At 32.4% G+C, this 25,986-nt stretch overlaps 2 protein-coding genes across 3 annotated transcripts; one reads left to right on the top strand and one right to left on the bottom strand.

The window, feature by feature from the left end:
- Nucleotides 1-11,681: 11,681 nt before the first annotated feature.
- Nucleotides 11,682-17,453, top strand: LOC114417152 (TMV resistance protein N-like). Of its 2 annotated transcripts, XR_003667717.1 has the most exons (6): nt 11,682-12,371; nt 12,905-13,994; nt 14,227-14,508; nt 14,632-15,435; nt 15,531-16,138; nt 16,782-17,453. XR_003667717.1 is itself a non-coding variant. In XM_028382257.1 (5 exons), exons 1-5 carry the CDS (start codon nt 11,866-11,868, stop codon nt 15,885-15,887), a joined length of 3,039 nt encoding a protein of 1,012 aa, XP_028238058.1. In that variant the 5' UTR covers nt 11,682-11,865; the 3' UTR covers nt 15,888-16,291. The 2 variants fall into 2 exon arrangements, 1 of the variants encoding a protein (XP_028238058.1); XM_028382257.1 differs by lacking the exon at nt 16,782-17,453 and having other exon boundaries at nt 15,531-16,291.
- A 765-nt stretch (nt 17,454-18,218) lies between these two features.
- On the bottom strand, nt 18,219-25,122 carry LOC114417151 (acyl-coenzyme A oxidase 3, peroxisomal-like). Its single transcript, XM_028382256.1, has 13 exons — nt 24,536-25,122; nt 22,739-22,856; nt 22,526-22,633; nt 22,239-22,411; nt 22,049-22,148; nt 21,862-21,936; nt 21,613-21,743; nt 21,028-21,163; nt 20,830-20,949; nt 19,828-19,974; nt 19,642-19,746; nt 19,459-19,560; nt 18,219-18,787 (listed from the first exon to the last, which is right to left on the bottom strand). Exons 1-13 carry the CDS (start codon nt 25,000-25,002, stop codon nt 18,542-18,544), a joined length of 2,028 nt encoding a protein of 675 aa, XP_028238057.1. The 5' UTR covers nt 25,003-25,122; the 3' UTR covers nt 18,219-18,541.
- Nucleotides 25,123-25,986: the final 864 nt, after the last annotated feature.

Below are 25,986 nucleotides of genomic sequence, written 5' to 3'. Positions count from 1 at the left end.
TGGTGGGATAAGTTTTTTTTTTCTGATCAAGTAAATCTGAAAACAAAACATGGATATTACATGATCTGTAAAACATAAGCACTGGAATAAGCAGCAAATAAATATGAGATGGGCATAACAAGGAATGTGTAAGATGAGCAGAGTAGACAACAATATCCCTCCATCAACAATGTTCAGTTTACTAAACAATAAATTCGTAGTACAACAGTTATAAATTACTAATATAGCAGATTAAATAAAACAGACTCATTTCATTCAAATTCAAACCATGAAAACTCAAAACTCACTGATACATTCCTTAACAATGTCATATGACAACAAAATTTGAAAGCCAAAATTTATGTGGAATACATCTCAACTGCATCAGAATATACTCCATGCGTAGGATGTTTAACTCTGGCAGAAAACAAAATAAAAATGTTTTTATGAACCAATACTGATGTGTAAAAGAGAAATAAAATTTAAGCTAATGTGCAAAATAAAAAAGATTAAATATTTGTAATATATCTGATGTTCAAAGTCAAATAAGTAAATAAGAAAGAGACCATGTAATTGACAAAATGTTCATAAAAGACAAAAAGATAGAAAAATCAAAGTACATAAACTAACTCTAATACTCCCAATTCTTTCTCCGGCAGATGACAATTTCCCATATTTTATCAATGGTCTTGTAATAGAAGGAGACTTCATCACCGTGAGATAAATCATTATCTGCAAGGAATTGATACCATGGTTGGACAACATATATGCGCCCAATTCCACCATCAACCACCACATTCCACTGTAATGGAGTTCCAAATCTCCTAAGAATGGTCATGTGTTGACCGCAGGCATTTACATATGTCATGGCACAATTGGGGAGTCTCTGCATGGGAAAAAAATAGAATGATATATAAGCATGAATTAATAAGCAACATTAAAGAGGTTTTCATTGTTACCAGTGGTCCTGGTGCACCAAGAATTGATTGTGTGATTTCAAGTGTCCAAATATATTGTCTTGACATAACTTCTGGCCTTCCGCAAGTCTGGCATTCCAGTGAGGGAACAAAATAAAGATCAAACATGGATTTGCTGTTGCATGCCAAGAATTTAATGATCACAGATTCATAAATTGATAAATCTTTTCTGAATTCTTTCAGCCCTTCCGCAAAGTAGACTTTTGCCCGATGCTGCCTTAGCCTGATTTGGTATATTGTTCCATCATATCTAAAGTTGACAAACTCAGGGTATTCTGGTGCCCATTGTTGGTGGTAAAAAGTGGGCACTTCTATAATGTCCTGCAAATAATTATAGCAAGAAAGCAAATACGAAACAACATGCAGAATAAAAACAATTAGTATGTAACATTACCATATCATTGTGGAATACTGCAGTGAACTGTAGGATTAATGGATTAGTGTGAGTTGGATATTCAATCTGCAGTGAGAGGAAATGCAAAAATGAAAATCAAGTATGGCACTGAAATAGGAACGTCTAAAATATGTGGAGAATGACAACAACATATTAAAATGAAAAAAAGTTGTATGTACATTGTTTGTGACATAAAGGTTTCATTTTGCAGCATTCTTACTGCTGTAAATGTGCCTTTAATCTTTTGGATCAAACTTTTAGGGTGATATTCATGCCAAACTTAACAGGATGCTGACATAAAATATCTTTCGACTAGAATGTAGATTAACAATCAAATAACAAAGGAAATTGTGTATTCGTTGTCTGCTGGTAAAAAATAAACAAAACAATCTTTATAACAGTTGACAATAGTAATGAGTCAAAATATATTTGTGCATGCATTCAAAACATAAAGGAAGAAAGAAGGCTTGGTTGCATAGCTTGATCAGAATAGCAGGAGACAAAGAAAAGGTAGGTATGACAAAGGTCACACATTTTTTCAGGCTGAACAGTCTTTCAGTCGAAAGCAATATACATAAAAACCAAATAAAAAATTTAAATAATAATAAAAAAAAATAAACAATTACATGCAAGGGGCCGAGAATGAAAAGGAAGTAAAATACAAAACAAAAAGCTAAGCTAGCAGGAAGCAAAACAAAAACCCATGTGAATGGAGTGAAAGAGTGAATGGAGTGAGAACGAGAATAGAAGAGAGTAAGAAATGAAAAAAACGCAGGAGGGAAAGAGTGGACGGAGCAGAAATGGAAAAAATCCAGGAAAACAGAGAATGAACAATGTTCAAAATATTTTGAGAAAGTAAGCGAGTAATTGGTTTCACATGCATCTTGCTTGTAGCTGTTGATGAATCAGAACTGGTACTTGTCTTGGTTGAGTCAGTCGATAACTCTGAAGGCATTCTCTGAGCTGTTTTAGTATTTTTTGTTCAAGGAATGAACATTGAATATCTGCTAAAGAAGTGGCCTGTGAAGAATAAATGTTGAAGTGACACAGTGGTTGGTGAAAATGTGTAAGGGGCAGAATACGAAGAGGTTTGAGAATTGTGGAGCATTCAATGGAGTATGACAAGATTGGAGGTGGAGAGTCATCTGAATCATTGTGACATTTTTTTTTGTTTACTGAATGTCCACAACCAATATTGATATTTATAAAAAAAATGCAGTGAAACAAATATATGAGCAAAAAATAATTAGCATGTATTTAATATGACAGGTGTTAACAAAGTAATTATGTTATATATTATATATTATATACTATATTATATATATAATAAAATAAATAAATAATCTGAGAAGACTAATTTTTTGGTATGAAGCAAAGATTTTTTACCAAATTAGATGGTTTTTAATAACTAATTCAAATAAATAATAATGTAATGTAATGGTGGAAGCAGACATAAAAATCATAGATTTGGTTTTAAAAATCGCAACCTTAGATGTTTAAAAAGCGTAGAAGACAGGTCCAAGATTTTGGGCTGTAAAAAACCATTTTTTAAAAATTAACCAATGATACAGATATAAACCGAAAATGCAAGGCAAGGTGTAGAAGCTCTAGCAACATTTCATTTTTGTAATTAATTAATAATTCATTTATTTCCCAAACCATCTAGAAGCTCTGTCACAACCTTTTCTCTCTTTAGAAAAAATGAGGAGTGAGAGAAAGGGATCAGAAGAGAATGGGAATGGGAAAGGATGAACGGAGTGAGAATGAAGATGGAATGGCAATGGGAAAAGAAGAGATGGAAAAACCCGGGCAGGAGACGTGGAGGGAGGGGTAAAATAATGGGAAGAGGAAAAGAAATAAAAGCAAACATGGGCATAACACGTGGATTGAAGCAGGAAAAATCATAAAACCCAAAAAAAGACAAAAGCTAAAACTTTTTGACGAATATGAAAATTTTTAATCATAAACCAAAAAATCAAACATGCACTCGTGGAGTTTTCAGATAAAAATTGCACCTATAGTGTGTTATTCTACCAGATGTGCATGCAATAGAGGCAAACTAAAAACATTTAAGCTTTTGCACGGTAAAAAATAAAGAAACAAAGAAAACATAGACAACAAAAACAAATCAAAATTAGACAAAAAGAAATGGGAAAAAATAGATAAAAATGGAACCTTTAATAATTAAATGTTAATGTTAATAAATTGACAACGATTACGACAAAAATAAATAGAAAATTAAAGTTGATTTGAATGATATGGTAAAATTGATAGTGTAATATTTGGAAAAAACCTTTCCATTAATAGGTACTTGCCAATTAATTTTGTCCAATAAAAAATAATAAACTCTCCAATCTTTCTTTTCTCACTTCAATCCACGTGTAATTTTATTTATTATTATTTTTATTTTGCTCAGTGCTTACACCTTCTTCACATGCTGATGTTTTTTCCAGTACCACCAAGCCACACGTGTGACTTTCTAATTGTCGGATTTCACTGCATCATTTTATTCCCCTTAATTCCAGAACTTTCTTCTCTCTCCTCCATCTCTTTTGCCTCCGTCAAGATTTTCTTATCAATCAGCTTTAAAATATTATATTGTCCATTTGGTAGAATTGATAGTGTAATATCTGAAAAGAAGTTGCGTATAAAAATAGAGTGATGATGACCCCATTTTGATTGATGGAGAAATTTTTGTTACTTTGTTTTGACAATTTAAAGTTGTAATTTAATCATTATGATTTCCAGGTAATGCATTTTATTGTTTACAATTTGCTGAAAAACGTAAATTGAAAACACATTTTTTATATTAGTTACACTAAGTTATTTAGTATTAGTAATTTTATTCATTTCACTTTCGTATGAAATTTTTTTTCATTAAAAGTATGATATGATCTTTTGGTTTTGATAACAACGAAGTTACGAAAATTGATTCCACTATTATAAACCCGATTTATGAAGGAAAGGCACATATAGTGAAGAGTATTTTGTTTATCACATTTTGTTCTTTCTCTATTTTAATTTATAGCAAATTCGTGATTTTGGAAGTAAAAGGAGCTTGCAATCAGCTTTAAATATTATACTGTCAATTTAAAGATGAAACAAAAACGTTAGGAAAATTGAAAAAACTCTTTCCATTAATAGGTATTTGCCAATTAATTTTTGCCAATCAATTTTAAATATTTTGTTGGAGTATGAAAATGGTCATGATCTTCAAATTAACGAGACTATTCCGTTAGGATATGAAGACGATGATAATATTATGTTACTTAGTGTAATATTTGGAAAAAACCTTTCCATTGATAGGTACTTGCCAATTAATTTTGTCCAATAAAAAATAATAAACTCTCCAATCCTTCTTTTCTCACTTCAACCCACGTGTCCTACAATGTCATTTTTTAATTTTATTTATTTATTAATTTTTTTTTGCTCAGTGCTCACACCTTCCTCACATGTTGAAGTTTTTTCCAGTACCACCAAGCCACACGTGTCGCTTTCTAATTGTCGGATTTCACCGCACCATTTAATTCCCCTTAATTCCAGAACTTTCTTCTCTCTCCTCCATCTCTTTTGCTTCCGTCAAGATTCTCTTATCAATCATCTTTAAATATTATATTGTCCATTTGGTAAAATTGATAGTGTAATATCTGAAAAAAATCCTTTCCATTAATAGGTACTTGCCAATTAATTTTTGTCAATTAATTTTAAACATTCCATTGGAGTATGAAAATGGTCATGATCTTCAAATTAATGAGACTATTCCGTTAGGATATAAAGATAATCCTAATATTATGTTACTTAACAATCAGTTTCAAATATTAGGTTGTCAATTTGGTAAAATTGATAGTGTAATATTTGAAAAAACCCTTTCCATTAATAGGAACTCGCCAATTAATTTTTGGAAATAATTTTAAATATTCTGTTGAAGTATGAAAATTGTCATGATTTTCAAATTAATGAGACTATTCCGTTCGGATATAAAGATAATCCTAATATTATGTTACTTAACAATCAGCTTTAAATATTATACTGCCAATTTAAAAATGAAACAAAAACGTTAGGAAAATTGAAAAAAACCTTTCCATTAATAGGTACTTGCCAATTAATTTTTGTCAATCAATTTTAAATATTTTTTTGGAGTATGAAAATGGTCATGATCTTCAAATTAATGAGACTATTCCGTTAGGATATGAAGATAATGATAATATTATGTTACTTAGTGTAATATTTGGAGTAAAAAATGATAGGTATAGTGTCTTCTTCAACCTTGTCTGCATACAATACTGATTCATGAAAAACAATCAACATGCAATGAGATAAACAAAAATGGAACCAAAACGAAAACAAAAGTCAAACGAAATATAAAGAAAACAAATAAAGAAAACGAACTTGTAGATAAAGAAACAAAGAAAAGAATCCTGTTTGAGATAAAAATCGAAGGTTTTTGGAGTTAAAAATGGCAGCTTTAGTGTCTACTTCCACCTTCTCTATATACAATAACGATTCATAAAAAACAATTAACATGCAGTGAGATAAACAAAAATGGAACTAAAACAAAAATAGGAGTTAAACGGAATATGAAGAGGAATGAAGACGAACGAAAATGGAAGTTGGAGAAACAAAGAAAACAAAATATGAAGGAAGATGAATGAAGAGGAACGAAAAAGGAAGATGGAGAAACAAAGAAACAAAGAAAACGAACATGTAGACAGAGAAACAAAGGAGACAAACCTTTTGACATAAAAATCAGATAAAAATGGAAGCTTTTTGGAGTAAAAAATGGCAGCTTCAGTGCCTTCTTCCACCTTCTCTGCATACAATAGCAATTCATTAAAAACAATGAACAAACAGTGAGATAAACAAAAATGGAACCAAAACAAAAATAGAAATAAAACGGAATATGAATATGAAGAGGAATGGAGAGGAACGAAAATGGAAGATGGAGAAGATGTAAAAAATCAGCAACAACTCTTTGTAGCAAAAATTACAGAAGATAATTTAAAAAAAAAACAAAAAAGAATTAGAAGAGAAACAACAAGAAATCAGCAACAACTCTTGTAGCAAAAATGGGAGAAGATAATTTTTTGAAAAAAGGAAATTACGAAAAAAATGACACATTTGTTCTTCAACAAAGAACTTGTACTCATGTAGAAAACAAAATAAAGGCAGAACACCCCAAAAAATTAAAGCCTTTGTGTTTACGAACCTGAATCCATGACGTTTTTGAGATAAAAATCACAACTTTAATGTGTTTTTTCACCTTTTCTGCATATAACATGCCAAAAGAACACAAAAAAATTTAAATTTTTGTATTGGGAGAAGTCAGAAAACAAAATAAAGGTAGAACACCACAAAAAATTTAAGCTTTTGTGCCTACGAACCTGCATTTAAAAAAACCGAAAAAGAATTAGAAGAGAAACAAAAAGAAATCAACAACAACTCTTATAACAAAAATGGGAGAAGATAATTTTTTAAAAAAAGGAAATTACGAAAAAAAATGACACATTTTTTCTTCAACACAAAACCTATACTCATGTAGAAAACAAAATAAAGGCAGAACACCCCCAAAAATTAAAGCCTTTGTGTTTACGAACCTGAACCCATGAAGTTTTTGAGATAAAAATCGCAACTTTAATGTGTTTTTCCACCTTCTCTGCATACAACATGCCAAAAGAACACAAAAAAATTTAAACTTTTGTATTGGGAGAAGTCAGAAAACAAAATAAAGGCAGAACACCACAAAAAATTTAAGCTTTTGTGTCTACGAACCTGCATTTTAAAAAAACGAAAAAGAATTAGAAGAGAAACAAAAAGAAATGAGCAACAACTCTTGTAGCAAAAATGGGAGAAGATAAATTTTTTTAAAAAGGAAATTACGAAAAAGATGACACGTTTTTTTGTTCAACACAGAACTTGTACTCATGTAGAAAACAAAATAAAGGTAGAACACCCAAAAAAATTTAAGCCTTTGTGTTTACGAACCTGAACCCATGAAGTTTTTGAGATAAAAATTGCAACTTTAATGTGTTTTTCCACCTTCTCTGCATACAACATGCCAAAAGAACACAAAAATATTTAAACTTTTGTATTGGGAGAAGTCAGAAAACAAAATAAAGGCAGAACACCACAAAAAATTTAAGCTTTTGTGTCTACGAACCTGCATTTTAAAAAACGAAAAAGAATTAGAAGAGAAACAAAAAGAAATCAGCAACAAATCTTGTAGCAAAAATGACAGGAAATAATTTTCTTTTAAAAAAACGAAAAAGAACAGTAACCTCAAGTCCTATTGTTGCAACCCTTGCATGGGCAAAACGCCGTAACCTTCAACACCACCGTTAGTCTGTCCCAAAAATCAAACCACAAAAAGTCAGACCACAAAAAATTAGGCAAAAAAAGGAGAAAAAATAGATAAAAATGGAACTTTTATTCTTCAGTAGCCTATCCCAACTCTTCCATGGGCAAAGCCTCGTAACCTTCAGCACCGTCGTTAGACTGTCCTAAAAATCAAAGCACAAAAAAGGGAAAAAATAGAATATTGATGTGAAACAAAATATGGACGGACGCAAAAGAATAAAGGAGGAGAAACAAAAACGGGATGGATGCAAAAGAATAAAGGAGGAGAAACAACAGCGGAAAAGAAAAAAAGGAGAAGTCAACGAGGGAGACGTCGCCCACATGGCCAGCATTGATGAGGTCTTGGATGACAGTGCATGAGGCAAGGATACTGGGGCAGAGCACGTTGAAGTAGAAGTCATCGGGTTGCTGGAGGAAGTGGAACTGCTAGGTGGACTACGCGACGAGGACGTAGCGCGGGCAGCTGCCGAAGCTGCCGTTGTTGATTCTGGCGATGCCACGGTAATGGTGGGACAATTCCTCATGAATCTCGGTCTCGGAAATGGTGTGCATGTCGTGCGGGAGCTTGGGTTTCTTGGCGGTGCAGTTTCGGTGGGTGGTGTTGTCGTTTTCCGTCGGCGGTGACCTTCTAGATAAAGTTTCCGCCAGAGTTTGTGACGAAGGCGTTGCCACGGTGGTTGACGGCGACGTCATTGGCAGCATCGATCTATTCGAAGGGGAGAGAGGAGAGGAAGAGGCAGCGGCGGGAGCGGAGGTCGTAGGCGGCGAGGGCGTTGAATGGAGGGATCCGAGGAGGAAGTGTTGCAGTGGTGATGGTGTGGGTGGTGTTCTGGTGTAAACAATTCCATTATAGCTTAACCGATCTCCACCGTTTGATTTTCTTATTTTAAACACGGACAGCGGCAATTGCTTCTTTTTTTTTTCAGCAACTTTCGTTGGGTACGAAAGTAGTTTCACTTTCGCTCCCTAGAATTTGCCGCTTAAATATTATAAGATAGATCTAAACAAGTTATAAATAGATTGTTGGTTAAAATCTATTTTTTTTCACTCTTATTTTCTTAAATTCATGATTTTAGTTCATTTATTTTTTAATTGTGATATTCCATTCCTCACTTTTAAAAAATTTATAATTTTAGTCTCCCATTTTTCAAATGTGACATTTTGTCTCCCATCCTTAAAATAGGCAATTTTAGTTATTACTATCAATTTCAAACATTAATTTATGTATTCTATAAATGTTGATTAATGTGTATATATTTACTATCTACATGACAAATGTTCTTTTTAAAAATTATTTGATTACTAACAAGTTTAATTTATTAAATAAATAATTAAAAAGTGCATAATTAAGTAATTTGAAATTGACCAAAGGAACTAAAATTACATATTTTTTTAAAATAGGGACAAAATATCTCTATTAAAAAATAAAGAGACTAAAACTATAAAATTTTAAAAGTGAAAAACAAAATGTTTCAATTAAAAAAAATAAAAGAACTAAAATAAAAAATTTTAAAAAAAGAAAGACAAAATTTATATTAATTTTAGACTAAATTCTTTTAATTTTACGCTAAATCACTTTAAACTTTAATTATTTTAGTGTCGGACACAAGTATATCGAGCATAAATGGATTTATTCCGTTTTGTATCCAAAATTAATGTGAAAATGAATATACTCTTTATTATTAGTTAAAAATTTAAAATAAAAAATTACGAATCCTACTTATTCTTTGGTAAATATCTCTCGTGATTTTATAGCTTTCAACAAATTAAACTTAATTATATAATTCATATCTTAATTATAATTAAAATTTCAACTGGATATATTAATTATTAAACCATTCAATCAAGTATTTTAATTATTTAAAACACTAGAATTCAATCTCTTAATTATTTAAAAGTTCAATTAGATTTTTTAGTTTTATTTTAATGTCATATAGAATCCTTTAATTATTTAAAATACTATCACCAAGTCCTTTTGTATGATAAAATATAGAAATTTTCAAAGTAATTTCTTAGATTCAATTGTAGTGTTTTAAATAATTAAAAGATTTTATTAAACTTTTTGATAGTTGAGAGACTCGATTAAATTTTTTTTAATACAGTTAAAGAATCTGATTGAATTTTTTAATAAGTAAGGGATCCAATCCAATCTTTTTAAACAACTAAAAAATCTTATTAAACTTTCTAATAATTAAAAGATCTAATTAAATTTGTAATTATAATTAAGTAACCAAATATATAATTATATATTATAAGAGAGAGTAGTTGTTTAGTAGGAAAAACGCTGTACGAAAAACAACATACTCCAGTGATAGTTATTTCACCTTATCTGTGAAATTATGATTGGATAACCAGGAAATGAGGAAAAAAATGGTTTCCAATAAAATATCACTCGAATTTGTCCTTATTCGTGTTTAACATTTTCCTACTATTTATCTTTTATCAAGAAAAAATGAGAAAATGTTTTATAGACATTCAAATGTGTTTTTTTTATCGATAAATGATAATTATTAATTGTTAATTTTTTTTAGCAAATGAAATCGAACTCATAGTAATTTTTTTCCTTTACCACCCAATCAACTTTAGACATTTAATGTATTATCTAATCTAGAAAGAGAGTAAAAAAATAATAAGTATAATAAAGTTTATAATATGATAAGAAAAGAAAAATAAAAATAAATAAAAGATACTAATGAAATGTTTAAAATAAAGAATAATTTATATATTATTACTATAAAAAAATACATTACTTCACGTTTGTCATCTAGCCACTAGTTTGTGAGGAAATTGTGAGCACGACTTTCTCACGCGTTATCGTTGTATAGTGTGTAAAGGGCTAAAGGCAAATACCATAACAGCACAAAGCACATGTTCTGATGTTCGCTATGCAACTAAATATAAAATAAAATTAATTAATTTATATACAAATTAAGAAAATTAATTAATGTCATTTGATTTATTAATTATATTTAAAAATTATTTTTTTACAATAAAATAAAATTATTGAAGTACTATTTATTGATACTTAATATTAAGGAAAAAATATCAGAAATAAAATCTCAATTAATTTATGAATATTTTTATGATAATGTCATTAAACAAATTAAAATAGTTAAATTTTGTTTATATGATTATTTATACTTAATTGAGGAAGCAGTATTAACTATGAAAAATAAAATAAAAAATATTATATTAATAAGAATATAAATATTATTTCTTAAACTAATAATTTAAATACTCAATACAATATATAACACGCACTCGCTCGTTAATTCCAATTTTAGGACACTCTTAATTAGAAGTGGTAAGAGGAATTTTGCAGTGGTGATTGATAATTAAATGAAGAATGAAACAAAAAAAAAAATAATGGAAGTGGTAACTCGATCGGCTAACTCACGCGCTGCCACCCAATTCTTCTTTTTCTTTTTGTCCATATTCCATTATTTTATGTATTTATTTCTTTTAATAGTTTTCGTTTGTGTCCACTCATTTTTAGTTTTGGATATATCATACTATACAATGTGCTTATACTTTTTATAATAAATAATAATACATTTTTATTAAAAGATATATTAGATATATATATATATATATTAAAAATGATCATATAATATAGTAATATTAATAAAAATAATAATAATATTTTAAATAAAAAAGTGACATTTAATTTCATATAATATAGTAATATTAATAAAAATAATAATAATATTTTAAATAAAAAAAGTGACATTTAATTTTTTAACAAATTTCCTTAACAATCAGATAACATTTGCTTTTAATAATTTACTGAATTTTGGCTGTAAAAGAAAATAATTTAATGAATTCCTTGAAGTTGTTGTCCACGTACAAATGAGCAATTAAAAAATAATGTGATAACGTGTTGGTGAATATTGGGATTCTCACAAATGAGCAAAATAAATATAAATAAAATAATTAAAAAAGAAGCTAGTCAAGAGAGCAAGAAGAATTGAAGGATTTAATATTTTTTTATTGAACAGGAAGAATTGGAGGGTTTAATAGATAGAGAGAATAGAGAAGATGGAGAGGGAGAACTCATTCCTCAACAAGTTAGTCAGGACCTTGCTTGTGCTTGTATAAATAGATAGATGGGGAGGGAGAACATCATTCCTCAACAAGTTAGCCTTTGCTGTTGCAGTTTCTATGGCTTCCAACAACAACAGCAGCAGCAGCAGCAGCAGCATCATCGTCCAACATTGCAACTACTCTTCATATGACGTGTTTGTGAGCTTCAGAGGTAAGGACACACGCAACAATTTTACTGATCATCTTTTTGGTGCATTCCATAGGAAAAAAATTCGTACATTTAGGGATGACACAAGGCTGAAGAAAGGGGAACGTATACTATCCAACCTCATGCAAGCAATTGAGGGGTCTCAGATTTTTGTCATTGTCTTCTCAAAGAACTATGCTTTTTCATCATGGTGCTTGAAAGAACTTGCTAAGATCCTTGATTGTGTTAGAGTCTCCGGAAAACATGTTCTGCCTATTTTTTACGATGTTGATCCATCTGAAGTGCGAAATCAGACGGGGGATTATGAGAAAGCCTTCGCCAAACACGAAGATAGAGAGAAGATGGAGGAAGTGAAAAGATGGAGAGAAGCTCTCACACAAGTAGCCAATCTCGCTGGTTGGGATATGAGGAATAAGTAAGTAATCTTCTCTAGTAGTACTAATGAAAAATCATGAATTCACATTCACTTCTCAAACTAGACATGAGTTGATGAATATATTTTATAATCCCTTTATGTGTTAACCCAGAGACGGATCCAGGGGGAAGTTGGGGTTTTGACCCGTCTTCGCTCAAGATCCTCTTTATATATTGAGAAAAAAATAATATTAATAGGAAAAAAAATGAATAGAAAGTTGTTGATGTTTGCTTAATTTTCTTTTAGCAGTGGATCTATCTCTATTTTTAGTTTATACACATAAAATTAATAGATAAATATTTTTTTGGAAAACTCATTATTTATTAGAATTTAAATATGCCACCCCTCCTTTAATACATTTCTGGATCTATCCCTAGTGTTAATAGATAAACTTGGTCTGAGTTTACCTGCTTAAGGAAAAGTTTTTATCAAAATGAAGAATAATGTTGTTACCGTGTTCTGTAGTTGTAATTTTAGTCTGGTTTTCTTATTAGGTGATAATTTGGCGCTTTTGGTATTCTTTAAACTTTCAGGTCACAATATGCTGAGATTGAAAAAATTGTTCAAGAGATAATAAGTAAATTGGGTCACAATTTTTCAAGTCTTCCAAATGATCTAGTTGGGATGGAATCTCCTGTTGAAGAATTAGAAAAACTTTTACTTTTGGACCTAACTGATGATGTTCGCATTGTAGGAATTTGTGGGATGGGTGGAATAGGAAAGACAACTCTTGCTACTGTTTTATATGATAGAATCTCTCATCAATTTGATGCTCACTGTTTCATTGATAATGTAAGCAAAACTTATAGACATTGTGGCCAAATTGGTGTTCTAAAGCAGCTGCTTCATCAAACTCTAAATGAAGACCTTCAGATATGCAATCTTTACCACGCAGCTAATTTGATGCAAAGTAGGCTACGCTATGTAAAGAGCATTATAGTTCTTGATAATGTTAATGAAGTTGAACAACTAGAGAAATTAGTTTTGAATCGTGAATGGTTAGGTGCAGGGAGTAGAATCATCATAATTTCTAGAGACAAGCATGTCTTGAAAAAGTGTGGAGTGACTGTAGTCTACAAAGTTCAACTCTTGAATGGTGCTAATTCTCTTAAATTGTTCTGTAAAAAAGCTTTCGATTCTGTTGATATCACGGGAGATTATGAAGAGTTGAAATATGAAGTCTTAAAATATGCCAATGACCTACCACTAGCAATTAAAGTACTAGGTTCGGTTTTGTCTGGTCGAAGTGTCTCATATTGGAGAAGTTACTTGGATAGACTTAAAGAGAATCCTAACAAAGATATTCTGGATGTGCTTCGAATTAGTTATGATGAACTTCAGGATTTGGAAAAGGAAATATTTTTAGATATTGCTTGTTTCTTCTGTGGAAACGAAGAATTATATGTGAAGAAAGTTTTAGATTGTTGTGGGTTTCATTCTGAAATTGGAATAAGAGCCCTCGTTGATAAATCACTCATAGATAATTCAAGTGGATTCATTGAAATGCATAATTTGTTGAAAGTTTTAGGCAGAACAATTGTTAAAGGCAATGCACCCAAAGAGCCAGGAAAGTGGAGCAGGGTTTGGCTCCACGAAGATTTCTACAATATGTCGAAGGCAACGGTAAGTAGTTGTTTGAAAATACAAGATTTTAGGATTTCTTTTTCAACTTTTTGTTAATGTTTTGCAATCGTTAATTGTTAATAGGAAAGAATAAAATGAAAATAAAGTAACAATTTTGTAATTGTTAATGATAATATATTAATCGAAAATAGAAAATAAACTAATCATCTTATATTCCCCTTTTACAAGTTTTATTATACATCAAGTGATTAATCATTTTGCAATGCTTTAGGAAACAACAAACAATGAAGCCATTGTTTTAGACAGAGAGATGGAAATATTGATGGCTGGTGCTGAAGCATTGTCCAAAATGAGCAACCTTAGGTTGCTCATATTCCGTGATGTGAAGTTTATGGGAATACTTAATTCAGTTAATTGTCTCTCCAATAAACTACAATTTCTTGAGTGGTATAACTATCCTTTCTCCTATTTGCCATCAAGTTTTCAGCCGAACCTGCTGGTTGAATTGATCTTGCAACATAGCAACATCAAACAATTATGGAAAGGCATAAAGGTATTGTAAACTATCTTCTTAATTTTAGTTTTTAAAATATGAATTTAAAAAGAATACTATCTTTTTGAGGATATATTAAAAAACATGTGATAAGTAGCTATCTCTTGTATTGGTATTTTGCAGCATCTGCCAAATTTAAGAGCTTTGGATCTCAGTTACTCCAAGAATCTTATTGAGGCTCCAGACTTTGGAGGGGTCCTTAATCTTGAGTGGATAATTCTTGAAGGATGCACAAATCTTGCACGGATCCATCCATCAGTTGGACTTCTAAGAAAACTTGCTTTCTTGAATTTGAAAAACTGCATTAGTCTAGTAAGTCTACCCAGCAACATATTGAGTCTAAGTTCTCTTGGATATCTAAATATCTCTGGCTGTCCAAAAGTATTTAGTAATCAGCTGTTAGAGAAACCAATACATGAGGAGCATTCTAAGATGCCTGATATCAGGCAAACTGCCATGCAATTTCAATCAACATCCTCCTCCATCTTCAAGAGACTTATTAATTTAACTTTCCGTTCCTCCTACTATTCTAGAGGGTATAGAAATTCAGCTGGTTGTTTGTTGCCTTCCTTGCCTACCTTCTTTTGTATGCGTGACCTTGATCTAAGTTTCTGCAATCTAAGCCAAATCCCTGATGCTATTGGATCCATGCATTCTTTAGAAACCTTGAATTTAGGGGGAAACAACTTTGTTAGCCTCCCTTATAGCATCAACCAGCTTTCAAAACTTGTACATTTAAACTTGGAGCATTGTAAGCAATTGAGATATTTTCCTGAGATGCCATCACCTACTTCCTTGCCCGTAATAAGAGAAACCTACAACTTTGCTCATTACCCTAGGGGATTATTTATTTTTAACTGTCCTAAAATAGTTGACATTGCACGTTGTTGGGGCATGACTTTTGCATGGATGATACAAATTCTTCAGGTAAATATCACTCTATTCTTCCCTACATCCTTGTCATTGTCTCTTTCCATGTGTAGGAACTAGAAACTAAGACCTGTCTATGTTTCTTGTACCAGGTTAGCCAAGAATCAGATACCCGTATTGGTTGGATTGACATTGTTGTTCCGGGAAATCAAATACCAAAATGGTTCAACAATCAAAGTGTTGGTACTTCAATAAGCCTAGACCCATCTCCCATTATGCATGGCAATCATTGGATTGGCATTGCTTGCTGCGTGGTATTTGTGGCATTTGATGATGCAACTGATTTGCATCCGAATTTGAGATCCTCTATAAGAATTGGTTTTAAAACAGAGTCCTACTCTTCCTCTCTTGATATTCCTATACTTATTAATAAGGATCTAGTAACGGTCGGATTGCATCACTTGTGGCTACTCTATTTGAGTAGGGAGGAGTTTTTTTTCCTATTTTAAAATAGAAAAAATGCTTGATCTTCACGGCATCAAAATGCAATCCACCGTCTGGCACTCTCAAGGTTTAAATTTGGAGGTGCACGGTTGCGGATATCAGTGGGTATTTAAGGAGGATTTGGACACCCTAAACCTAACAATAATGCGAAGAGGATACAACGAAACTCACGTTGATGATGATTTTGTGAAGGGCGTTTCAATCCTTTCTTTGGAAGATGGAAACTAGCCAGGATGGCCTCCATCTTGTTCTTAAGGTGAGAAATCGTATGTGTATGTTCTGATTTGATGATAAATTGTTGTCTTAAGTTGATACTCGGAATGGTACTTCTTACTACATGTGTTCTTTTGGATTTCAATATTATGAAACAACAGGTGGAGTCGTCTATATTGATGAATCCAAACTTCAATTCTTGTTTCAATCTATGCCATTTAGGAATTTGTAAACCTATATGCCTTAATGGATAGAGAATAACTACTGAAAATAGCTTTGTCTGATTTAGAATCAAACCTTCCTAGGTTTTTCTTATTTTTAAGAATATAGTGTTCCCATGCAAATACATGAAAATATGATATATTTGTTTTTTTGTCCTTCCTCAATTCATATGCTGCCTTGTTCAAAATGCTCTTGATTGAAGCCCAATTCAATTCATATGTAGTATATAACAACTATTTATGGCTTCAGCTCAAAAATATTTTTAAATTCCAAATTTATTTAGAATGTTGGAGCCATTTCCCGTAAGGTTTGTTCTTTCTTTTCATGACTTCATTTTTATTGGATAATGATTCGTTTCACAATAGCAACTTGAATTTGTATTCAAATGTTTCAAATGTATTTCAGTAGCTGTAGATTGTTATCATTGTTGTAGTTTGTTACGTGACAGATACATCTATGTACAGGTAGTCCTTAGCATATGCTCACTGTATATATATGATTGCTGGATCCACAATTTGATAATATTGAAAGCCCTATTTGATCCATTGCTGCCTGTATATGGTATCAACAACTTTTGCTTAACAACACCGTTCTAAAATCAACCACCATGACTTCCTCATCCACTTCCCCTACCAACACCATCCCATTCAATGACTCACAATCTCTGGTTGTCCTCAACACTCAGTCTTCCATCAAACTAAAAGGCACTAACTAGCTTGGAGAGTTAACTCAACGACTCTCCTCGTTGGGTATGATCTCGTCGGATTCGTTGAAGGCACGACCACGTGCCACGCATCCGATCATCAAGACTCATTATTGGACACGACAGGACCAACTCATTCTGCATGCCTCTATGGATTGTGATAACCATGCTTTTGGCAACGTCAAAACCACAAAACGAGCATGGAACATCCTCAAAAATATGTTTGCGAGCAAAACTAGAGTCTGCATCATGTATCTCAAAGAGCATCTGTCTTGCTACACAAATAGGATCAAGATTGACTTACTAACACTTAATTTCAGTATTTTATGGTTTTTTTTTTCATTGAACAACTTTTTTATTTTTTTTACATAGTGTACATATGTAATAACTGTTATATTTATTAATAATATTTTTTTATATATAGTGCACTATAGATCATATGCGCATGTGCACACATCTTTTTACTTAACCAAGTATTTTTTTAAAAAAATTATGTGTATTTATAATATTTGTTTATATTAGGTACCGTACCATACATATATAATGTTTAAGCATAGATGTGTATTTTAAAAAAAGCTTTTTAATATTCAAAATCAGAATATTTGAAGTGTAATATTAATTAAATTGGAGTAGAACCACAAAACTTTAGTGACAGTTTTATATATGGCTTCAAATAACAATGTATCAGTAGGTCCCCAATAATATTTTATGTATATGGAAGATATAGCGGGTGATGCTCTTATGATGTATGAGTAGTGTTGTGTGCTTATAATTGATGTTTGAAAAATTACCTAATGAGAAATTGTTATCGAAAGGTAATAAATAGTTACATGAAAAGAGCTCTAGATTCTAAACTATATGCGATACTTTTAGCATCCATATCAATTGAAAAAAATGTATGATTTTATTTTTCGAAATAACTTCTACATGCATACGCTCAGTCCTAGAATTTTGAATCCTTATTTGATCATAGTAGTGTGTTACATATTTTTTGAAATGTCCATAGATTAAAAACATACACATTCTTAGTGTCTATAAACAAATGAAAAGTCTCATGTCTGTCAAGTGTTAGTTCACAAAGACCACCTCAACAATGACATAGACTAACTTTATATCAGCGTATCACAAGAATAAACGAATTTAAGCGTTTAAAGGTAAGAAATATTAAAGGCATAGCCAATTATGATTCAGCAAAATATGCAGTAAAAGATTTATTGATCAGATTTAAATATCCAACCGCTATTTATATATAATGAAATTACTAAATGGTACAGCAATTTATTGATGAAACTCAATCCGAATGATCTTGCCTTGATTTCCCGTCAGCTCAACTTTATTTTGTTCTTTAACTTATTATTCAACCAATAATATGTAACCACGTTATTTCGTGATTAGATTAGTACAAACTTATTTGCACTGTTCAGCAATATTCTACATGGTGTAACAAAACATTATTCACTTTTGCTTACTACACTAGCCCAACCCATACCTCAATCATATGCATAAATTTGCATAAGCTTACTAAAGTTGAGAAGACCATGAATTTGAATCAACCCAGTTATATGCGATAGGACTCAAAAATGCATCAGGAATACCAAAGGAACTGACCAAGGCAAGTGCATGAGGTCGAATTTCAGCACAGAGTTTTGGCACTTCTTTCCTCACTGCAGAAGCATTCTCTGTTGACAAGTATCCATATCGAAGAAAAGCAGCATCTTCATCCACACATATCACAGCATACAACGATCTCAATAGACCCAAGACATTCTACAAAGTTGACAAAAGCAAAGAAATCAATAAATAATTGAACTAGAAAGAAAAGACACAATATAGCAGGAGAAAAGTGCTAACAAGTATCAACACTCTTTAACACGAGAAATTATTAGGTAGTCTGAAACCATTATAGTCCCCCACTAACTAAAATATTTACATAACACATAATTGAGTGTTATTAATTTAATTGAGTGTTATTAATTCTTTTTATGTAAATTGAAAATTTTGAATACAAGACAGTATATATAGCAGGAGAAAATTGATAACATGCTCTTTGACACAATCTCTAACACACATTCTTAAACTCACTCTTTATTAAAGATTGGAATTTATTGAAAATCACAATTGGGAGAGTCTCACTTGTTATTTAAAAAGCTCGATTTATGTTTTTGTAATTTGTAATAAATTTTAATCAATATTCCTTCCATTATAATTGTCGTGTAAGGAATAAAAAAAATTTGTCCCAAAATCATTGTCATTTTAGTTTTTTTAATGATGATTATAAAGTAAATTTTGTAAAATTATTACTTTTTTTTATTTATTTATTGTTTTTTTTCTTGGTATGTATAAAACATCCTAGGACCATAATTATTTTGGGATGGAGGGAGTATACGATAGTGTTACTTATATGTCAGGAATATTCAGCAAGAAATAATTTGATTTACCTTCAATGTACCAGCAGGTAAAGTTGACTCGGCCTCCATGAACGTTTTTAATATTGCTCGTTCTGAGAAAGCTCTGCCCAAGTCTCCTGCGAGCTGATAACTCTGGAAGACAAAAGAGTTTCAAACTGTAAGACAGTGATAATAAGATGGAAGAAGAAAAAAAATATCAGGCAGAATCCTCACTAGAATGAAGGCAGACTCTTTGCTTTCTCCACGAGATTGATATTCTGAGACCTCTTCAGCAAAACGTCTCAATAGGTCTCGCTCTCTTAGGTGGAACAGATCAATCTGTGTAAGTGAGAGGTAAGAAACAGATAGAAGCTTCCACATGGTATCTCCAAATGTCCACAGGTATAATCAAATGATTACCTGAAATTCACTGCTCCTAACAGTGGAACTTGTTAGCTGAGATGGGATAACAGGCAGAGGTTTGTTCATGTGTTCTAATCCCAAACCACTGAATGGTTTGTTTTTCTTCTGACATGCTATATATTCTGCAAAGAGTGCCTTGCTAATCTGGAGTTAAATGAAGAACCCGTTAACACCCATTTTATTGAATAAAATTGAGAGAACTGATGCCTAAATTTGGCATGAATTATTTCAGGCTACTTTAATTCTTCAAGTGAGCAAGTAAAAAAATCATCAGCTAGAAAGTCTATTTACAAAGGTTCTCCTAAATCAGAAAATGGTCGGTTCTAGAGGACCAAGGTCAATTATACAATTAAAAACATATTAAACAGATTCTTTTAAATTAATAAATTGCATTTCATCAAATATCTCTATCAAGACATCAGAACAGATTTTGTCTCTAACACAATAAAAGGGCGACTCAATGCATGAGGCTCTCACTAAGCAGGGTTGGGGCCTTGGGGGAGGATAGATGTACAGTCTTACACCTGCAATGAGGGCTTATTTATAGTATTTGAACCGGTGACCTGAAGGTCAAAAGGCAAAAACCTTACCATTGTACCTCTCTAACATAATCATTCATATGAATTTACTTTGAAGTTGAAGAGTGACAAAGCATACACTTACAAATACCTTTTTGCTGAAATCTCAATTAACAAACAATAAAAGTGATATAGATTCAAATTCTAACACTTGAACAAAAAGTCTCAAATAGTGTTTTTAGAAATCAATCAACCCAAACCATTGAAGCTCAAAGCCCCAACTAGTATCCTAAGTTGGATTCCATATAACTATTTCTTATTAACACTACCTCTTAAAAGTCAAATGTAAATAAACTAACACAACTTGTTAGGATCCAATTAATGCTCTGCAATCAGCTCATCATGTCTCCAAGGTTTGAATTTAAAAATGTTGTGCTTAATTATTATTCAAATTTCATATTTAACAGAATATTCATTTTACCTGCTGCATCAGAACATTGTTGTCCCCCTCAAATGTCGAATGCACATCAAATTCACCCATGAAATTGCCAACACGATTTTCAGATTTAACTCCTTGTCCTCCACAGGCTTCACGGCATTCCTATTTCATGCAATAATAGAACCCTAGTGAGGCCAATGACACATTCTCTATCAAACCCAGTATAATAGTAATACTTACCTGGAGAGTTCGCATATTATTCCAAGTTAAAGTAGCCTTGTAAGCACTAGAAACAATATGAATTGCTTTGTTTGACTTGGGCGTTCTGTTGACATACATAATTTTGAGCTCATTTGCGGCAAAACTCATTGCATATCTGTAGAAAAAAGTAAAGAAATGAACATAAAAAGCTACTGTTTTGGTCCATTTATTTCCACTAAGGGGTTAAAGTAGAATAGTCACTTTTTATTAAATCACTAAATAGTACTCGAAACTGACAACGTATATGAGCCAAATGTATGTGTATGTGTCTCACTTCTCATGAGCGGATGATGCATGTTGCATCTAAATCAAATGCTGTCTATTCTGAAATACTTATGGGACAATAACCTCTGAATGTTTATGAAAAATAATTAATCCTCTAATATTCAGCATTTTTTCAAAGATTCTTGACATTTTGGTGAGAAAAGCACAAAGGCATCTAAAATTGAGGAATATGTACTAAAGTGGCATACCTAAGCTTCATTTTCCCAAAAGAATTGAAACATTTTGATTTTGGAGGTCTCAGCAAATATATACCAAAATGCCTGTAATTAGAGGACTTACACCTTTGCAAGTAAAGGTAACAGACGCCGTTGATGACTAGGGTAATCAAGCAGGAAGACTTCAGGCCCGTTTGGTGTAATGGAGAATGCTTGCCTTGTCAATGCATATCTTATAGCAATGGCCAAGCTAATCTAAGAGCAAATAAATGACATGATAAGGTAAGATGTCAAATCTGATACAAATTTGTAAAATACACAGAAAAAAACACACTGACAAATGTGAAATCACAAATATAGATGGTCTCACTACCTTGGATATGTAAACAGCACTAACAGCAATAGTAACACGACCAGAAGTCAAAGGGGCTAAGAACGCAGCAAACCTCTGGAGCAAGAATGACATACAACAAAAGATATGTGAACAAGCTTTCCAGTGGAAATAAAGAAGAGCACAAGGAGGCCAAAGAGAATATCATCTCTCTGAAAAAGCAAATCACCTGATCTGCATTCTTTATTGCACTCAAATATTCACCACTTGGTGAAACATCAGCCACAGAATTCAACAAATTCTCTCTGGGTATCCTCACATTATCAAACCTGAAGACACATGTGAATAATTTCTGCGTTTACTCTTTTATATAAAATTCATTTTTCAGGTGCAACTTGTTTGAAAAATGTATATATTACCAGATACGGCCATTATCAACTCCATTTAAACCAATTTTGTGACCACAATCAGCTATTCGGATGTTTGGACATATGTTTCCATCTGAATCCCTGATTTGGGCAATAAATGCATGCACCCCTTGATTGCTTCCATTTATATAGAGCTGTGAAAAGACTATAGTGTGGGTTGCATGCTGAATAAAAGAACAAGTTAATATAAGGTTAATATATACAAAGTTGGAGCAGTTGAAAAATGTTATCATGTCTAGGATTTTAAACAATTATCAAGTATACAAAAAAATCATTACATTTGCCGCACCACCAATCCAATACTTCTGACCCGATTCACATGGGGTATTGATGACAAATTCTCCGGTGTTTGAATCATAAGTAGTGACTGTTTCAATTCCTCGAACCTATGAAAATTAGTCTGGAAGGGATTATTAAAAGTGACAAGGCAAAAGCATAATAATTTACATGTGGAACTAATGACCCCAACTTATTGAGCAACCTTCACATACATTACTTCCATGGCCTAACTCAGACATAGCAAAACAACCCTTGATATCATAGTTTTCAGTAGAATTCAACCACTTGTCATGATGGCGCTTGGTTCCCAGAAACTTTACGGCTCCACCCCTGAAATCCATTATTCATCAGAGAAAAAAACAGTGAGTTAATCCAAGGTAGCATCATGAACAAATCCATCATTCTTTTCTTGATTTATACAAATGCCATGCCAAAAAAAGAAAAAAGAAAAAGGAAATAGGAGAAATGAACTCTCCCAACATCTTGCTTGCTTTAGAGGGCACAGAATCACATTAAATTATGGGTCCTGGAAGTTTGTCTAGCAAATAAATTGTTCCTTAAAAAGTCCTATGTGTTAAAAAAAAAAAGTTCTTCATTCCAAGAATTTACAAGCACAAGTTGAACACTTGGAGTTGGATTCACCCTTCAGGACCCTCTCCTGGCCAAAATACACACAACACATACAAAAACAAGGCTTGGTCTCAGTAATCCAAGAAGTCCATTAAATTTTCTTCGTCAAGCACATAATTAGATTGAACCTTGGAACTCTCTGATTGAATAAAACCCTCCAACGGGAAAGTAAAGAAACTTGAAGAGTGAGCTTTGTTAGATATGAAAACATACATAACCCTTCACAGTTGATTCAAAACATACAACCTGTATGTATAACTAAACCAAGTTATAAAAGTTCAATCATCGCTGCTTCCATCAAATTAAATAGAAGTTAGTATGTCATAGGTCAACAGTGAATCATTCCTGCTTCAATCCCAAAAGACTCTTGCTCAAGTAGCCCATAGGCATATTATAGCTTAAACATTTGGAGCTTGTTTGTTTCACGGATTAAAAGTTTATCCTCGGGAATGTAACATGAAAATATTACATATCCAGATTTGTTACAAGTTTTGAAAAACTATTCCCGACTATTATTGATTTTTAGAAATGGTATAACTTCAATTTTTATGTCAAGAGCCAACATGAGAATAAAGTAGGTGTAGCGGAGATGAGGATGTTGCGGTGGATGTGTGGTAAGACTCGACAGGATAAAATTAGAAACAGAGCTATTAGAGAGAGGGTTGGAGTAGCGCCTATTGTAGAGAAGATGGTGGAAAATAGACTTAGGTGGTTTGGGCATGTAGAGAGAAGACCGGTAGACTCTATAATGAGGAGAGTAGAACAGATGGAGAGAAGGCAAACAATTCGAGGTAGAGGAAGACCCAAAAAGACTATAAGAGAGGTTATCAAGAAGGATCTCGAACTTAATGATTTGGATAGAAGTATGGTACTTGATAGAACATTATGGCGGAAGTTGATCCATGTAGCCGACCCCACCTAGTGGGATAAGGCGTTGTTGTTGTTGTATAACTTCAATTTTTATCATATTTTCCCACACTTCTATTCTCATAAGGAGAGATGGGTAAGTGATAGTCATTTAAACCATAATATCTAATTGGTTAAGGGTATAAAACTATTTAACTATTTAGTATTTACACTAACAATACATATCATTTCCACGAATGATAGGGAGGACACTTTTTCCCGACAACACTCTTCCTAAGATTTATCGAAATTTATTAAAAATTACTCATTTTGGTGAGTTTCATTCAATGATTATGCCTGATTTTGACGTAAAACTCACAAAAATCGATGATTTCCAATATAGTGAATTATAGAGAGAAGGTTTGAAGGAAAAAAAAAAAAAGTGTCTCACAGAATATCGCTAGCTCATTAGAATTCGTCTATAAATGAAGCTCTTATTCCAAAAGAAAAACAAAAATAAAAATTGGACGTACCACAAGAAGAAGTGAACGCCAAGCTTAACCGCGAGAGAATGATCATACATCCCAATGACCTCATGCAGCGCGAGCTTCCTGAGCTCTTGTTCGGGGCCATTTCCCGTGAGCCATCCTCGGAAGACCCCTTTTTGGAGGAGATAACCGATGCGCTTCATGGTGGCCTGGCGCTGGTGTTCCATGGGCTGGTTGTAGTCGGGGGAGACGAACACCCTTCCGGCGCGGTGGCGGGGGTTGAAGAGGGGGCTCTGGAGGATGAGAGAGAAGATCCAGTCGCGCTCCTCCAGATTGTGGCAATCCATTAGTTTTCGCATCTCACGCGTGTCGAAGGAGATGGTGTTGGAGAGCTCCGGGGGGGAGTAGCTAAGGCAGGGGTGGGGGTGGAGAAGGGCGGAGGGTGGGGGTGTGCGGAGGAGGAGGTGGTTGGTGAGGACCTCGGTGCGGCGGGAGACGCGGTCGTTGTCCATCGTTGTGGTGGAGTGCGGGAAACGGTGAAAAATGGAATGACAGTGTTTTTGGTATCTTGCTGATCAGGAAACTTTAAATAATAATTTTTATGGAAGACCAAGATACCTACATCGTATCGTGTAGTGCCATTCGTCTATCTAAAAAGAGAAAATAAAATAGAGATGTTGGATTGTTTCATATTAATAATTAACAATAGTTCTAAGCTAGACCTAGATATAGAGGTTAAACTATTATCCAATCCGATTTAATTATATTGGGTTGAACATATAACTGTGTTAAATATTTAAAAGAATTTTTTTTAATGATTTCACATAATTTATTATAAATATGTTTATTGACTTTTATGATAACTACTTAAAAATAAGTATATAATTATTAAATTTTAAGAACGTCTAACTTGTGGGAAAGAATTATTGTCCCTTAGTTTTATATTTTTTTGAGATATACATGAGATTATTATAGGATTACACACACTAGAATAATTTTCTTTCAATCTCAACCCCTTGTCAAGGATCACATCAATGAGATTTTTTATCGTCTATTATGTCACTAGCATTGTTGTGAACATCTTACTCCAACACATCACTTAGAACTTTTACAAAGGAGGAATCACAAAGGTGTAGTCATCCAAGCTCCACTACAGAAGGACGAGAATATGTTTAAAGTTTTCCATCCCAAAAAAATATATAGTAAATTTGATTAGATTGTCATACCCAATATTTAAAAAAAAATGCTAAGAACACATTACTTTGAATGCATATTTTCTATTAATTACAATTTTTCAAAAAACAATTTTTAAATGTCAAATATTTCTTAAGAGTCTCTCTTTTAATCTTATTAGTTTTCATTAAATTTTAACTAAAACATATGTTAAGAAATATATTAAAAATGTGTTAGTGACATTTTTTTCCTCATTATCTTTCGTCCTTCCCTGTATAGTCCAATTTTACAGTATTTTTGTTTCGATAGATTTTGAATAGAGA

Source organism: Glycine soja, chromosome 6, assembly GCF_004193775.1.
Source record: "Glycine soja cultivar W05 chromosome 6, ASM419377v2, whole genome shotgun sequence".
In the NCBI taxonomy this organism is placed as follows: Eukaryota; Viridiplantae; Streptophyta; class Magnoliopsida; order Fabales; family Fabaceae; genus Glycine; species Glycine soja.
Note: the sequence above shows the minus strand (reverse complement) of the source record. Positions and strands in the feature narration are given on the sequence as shown.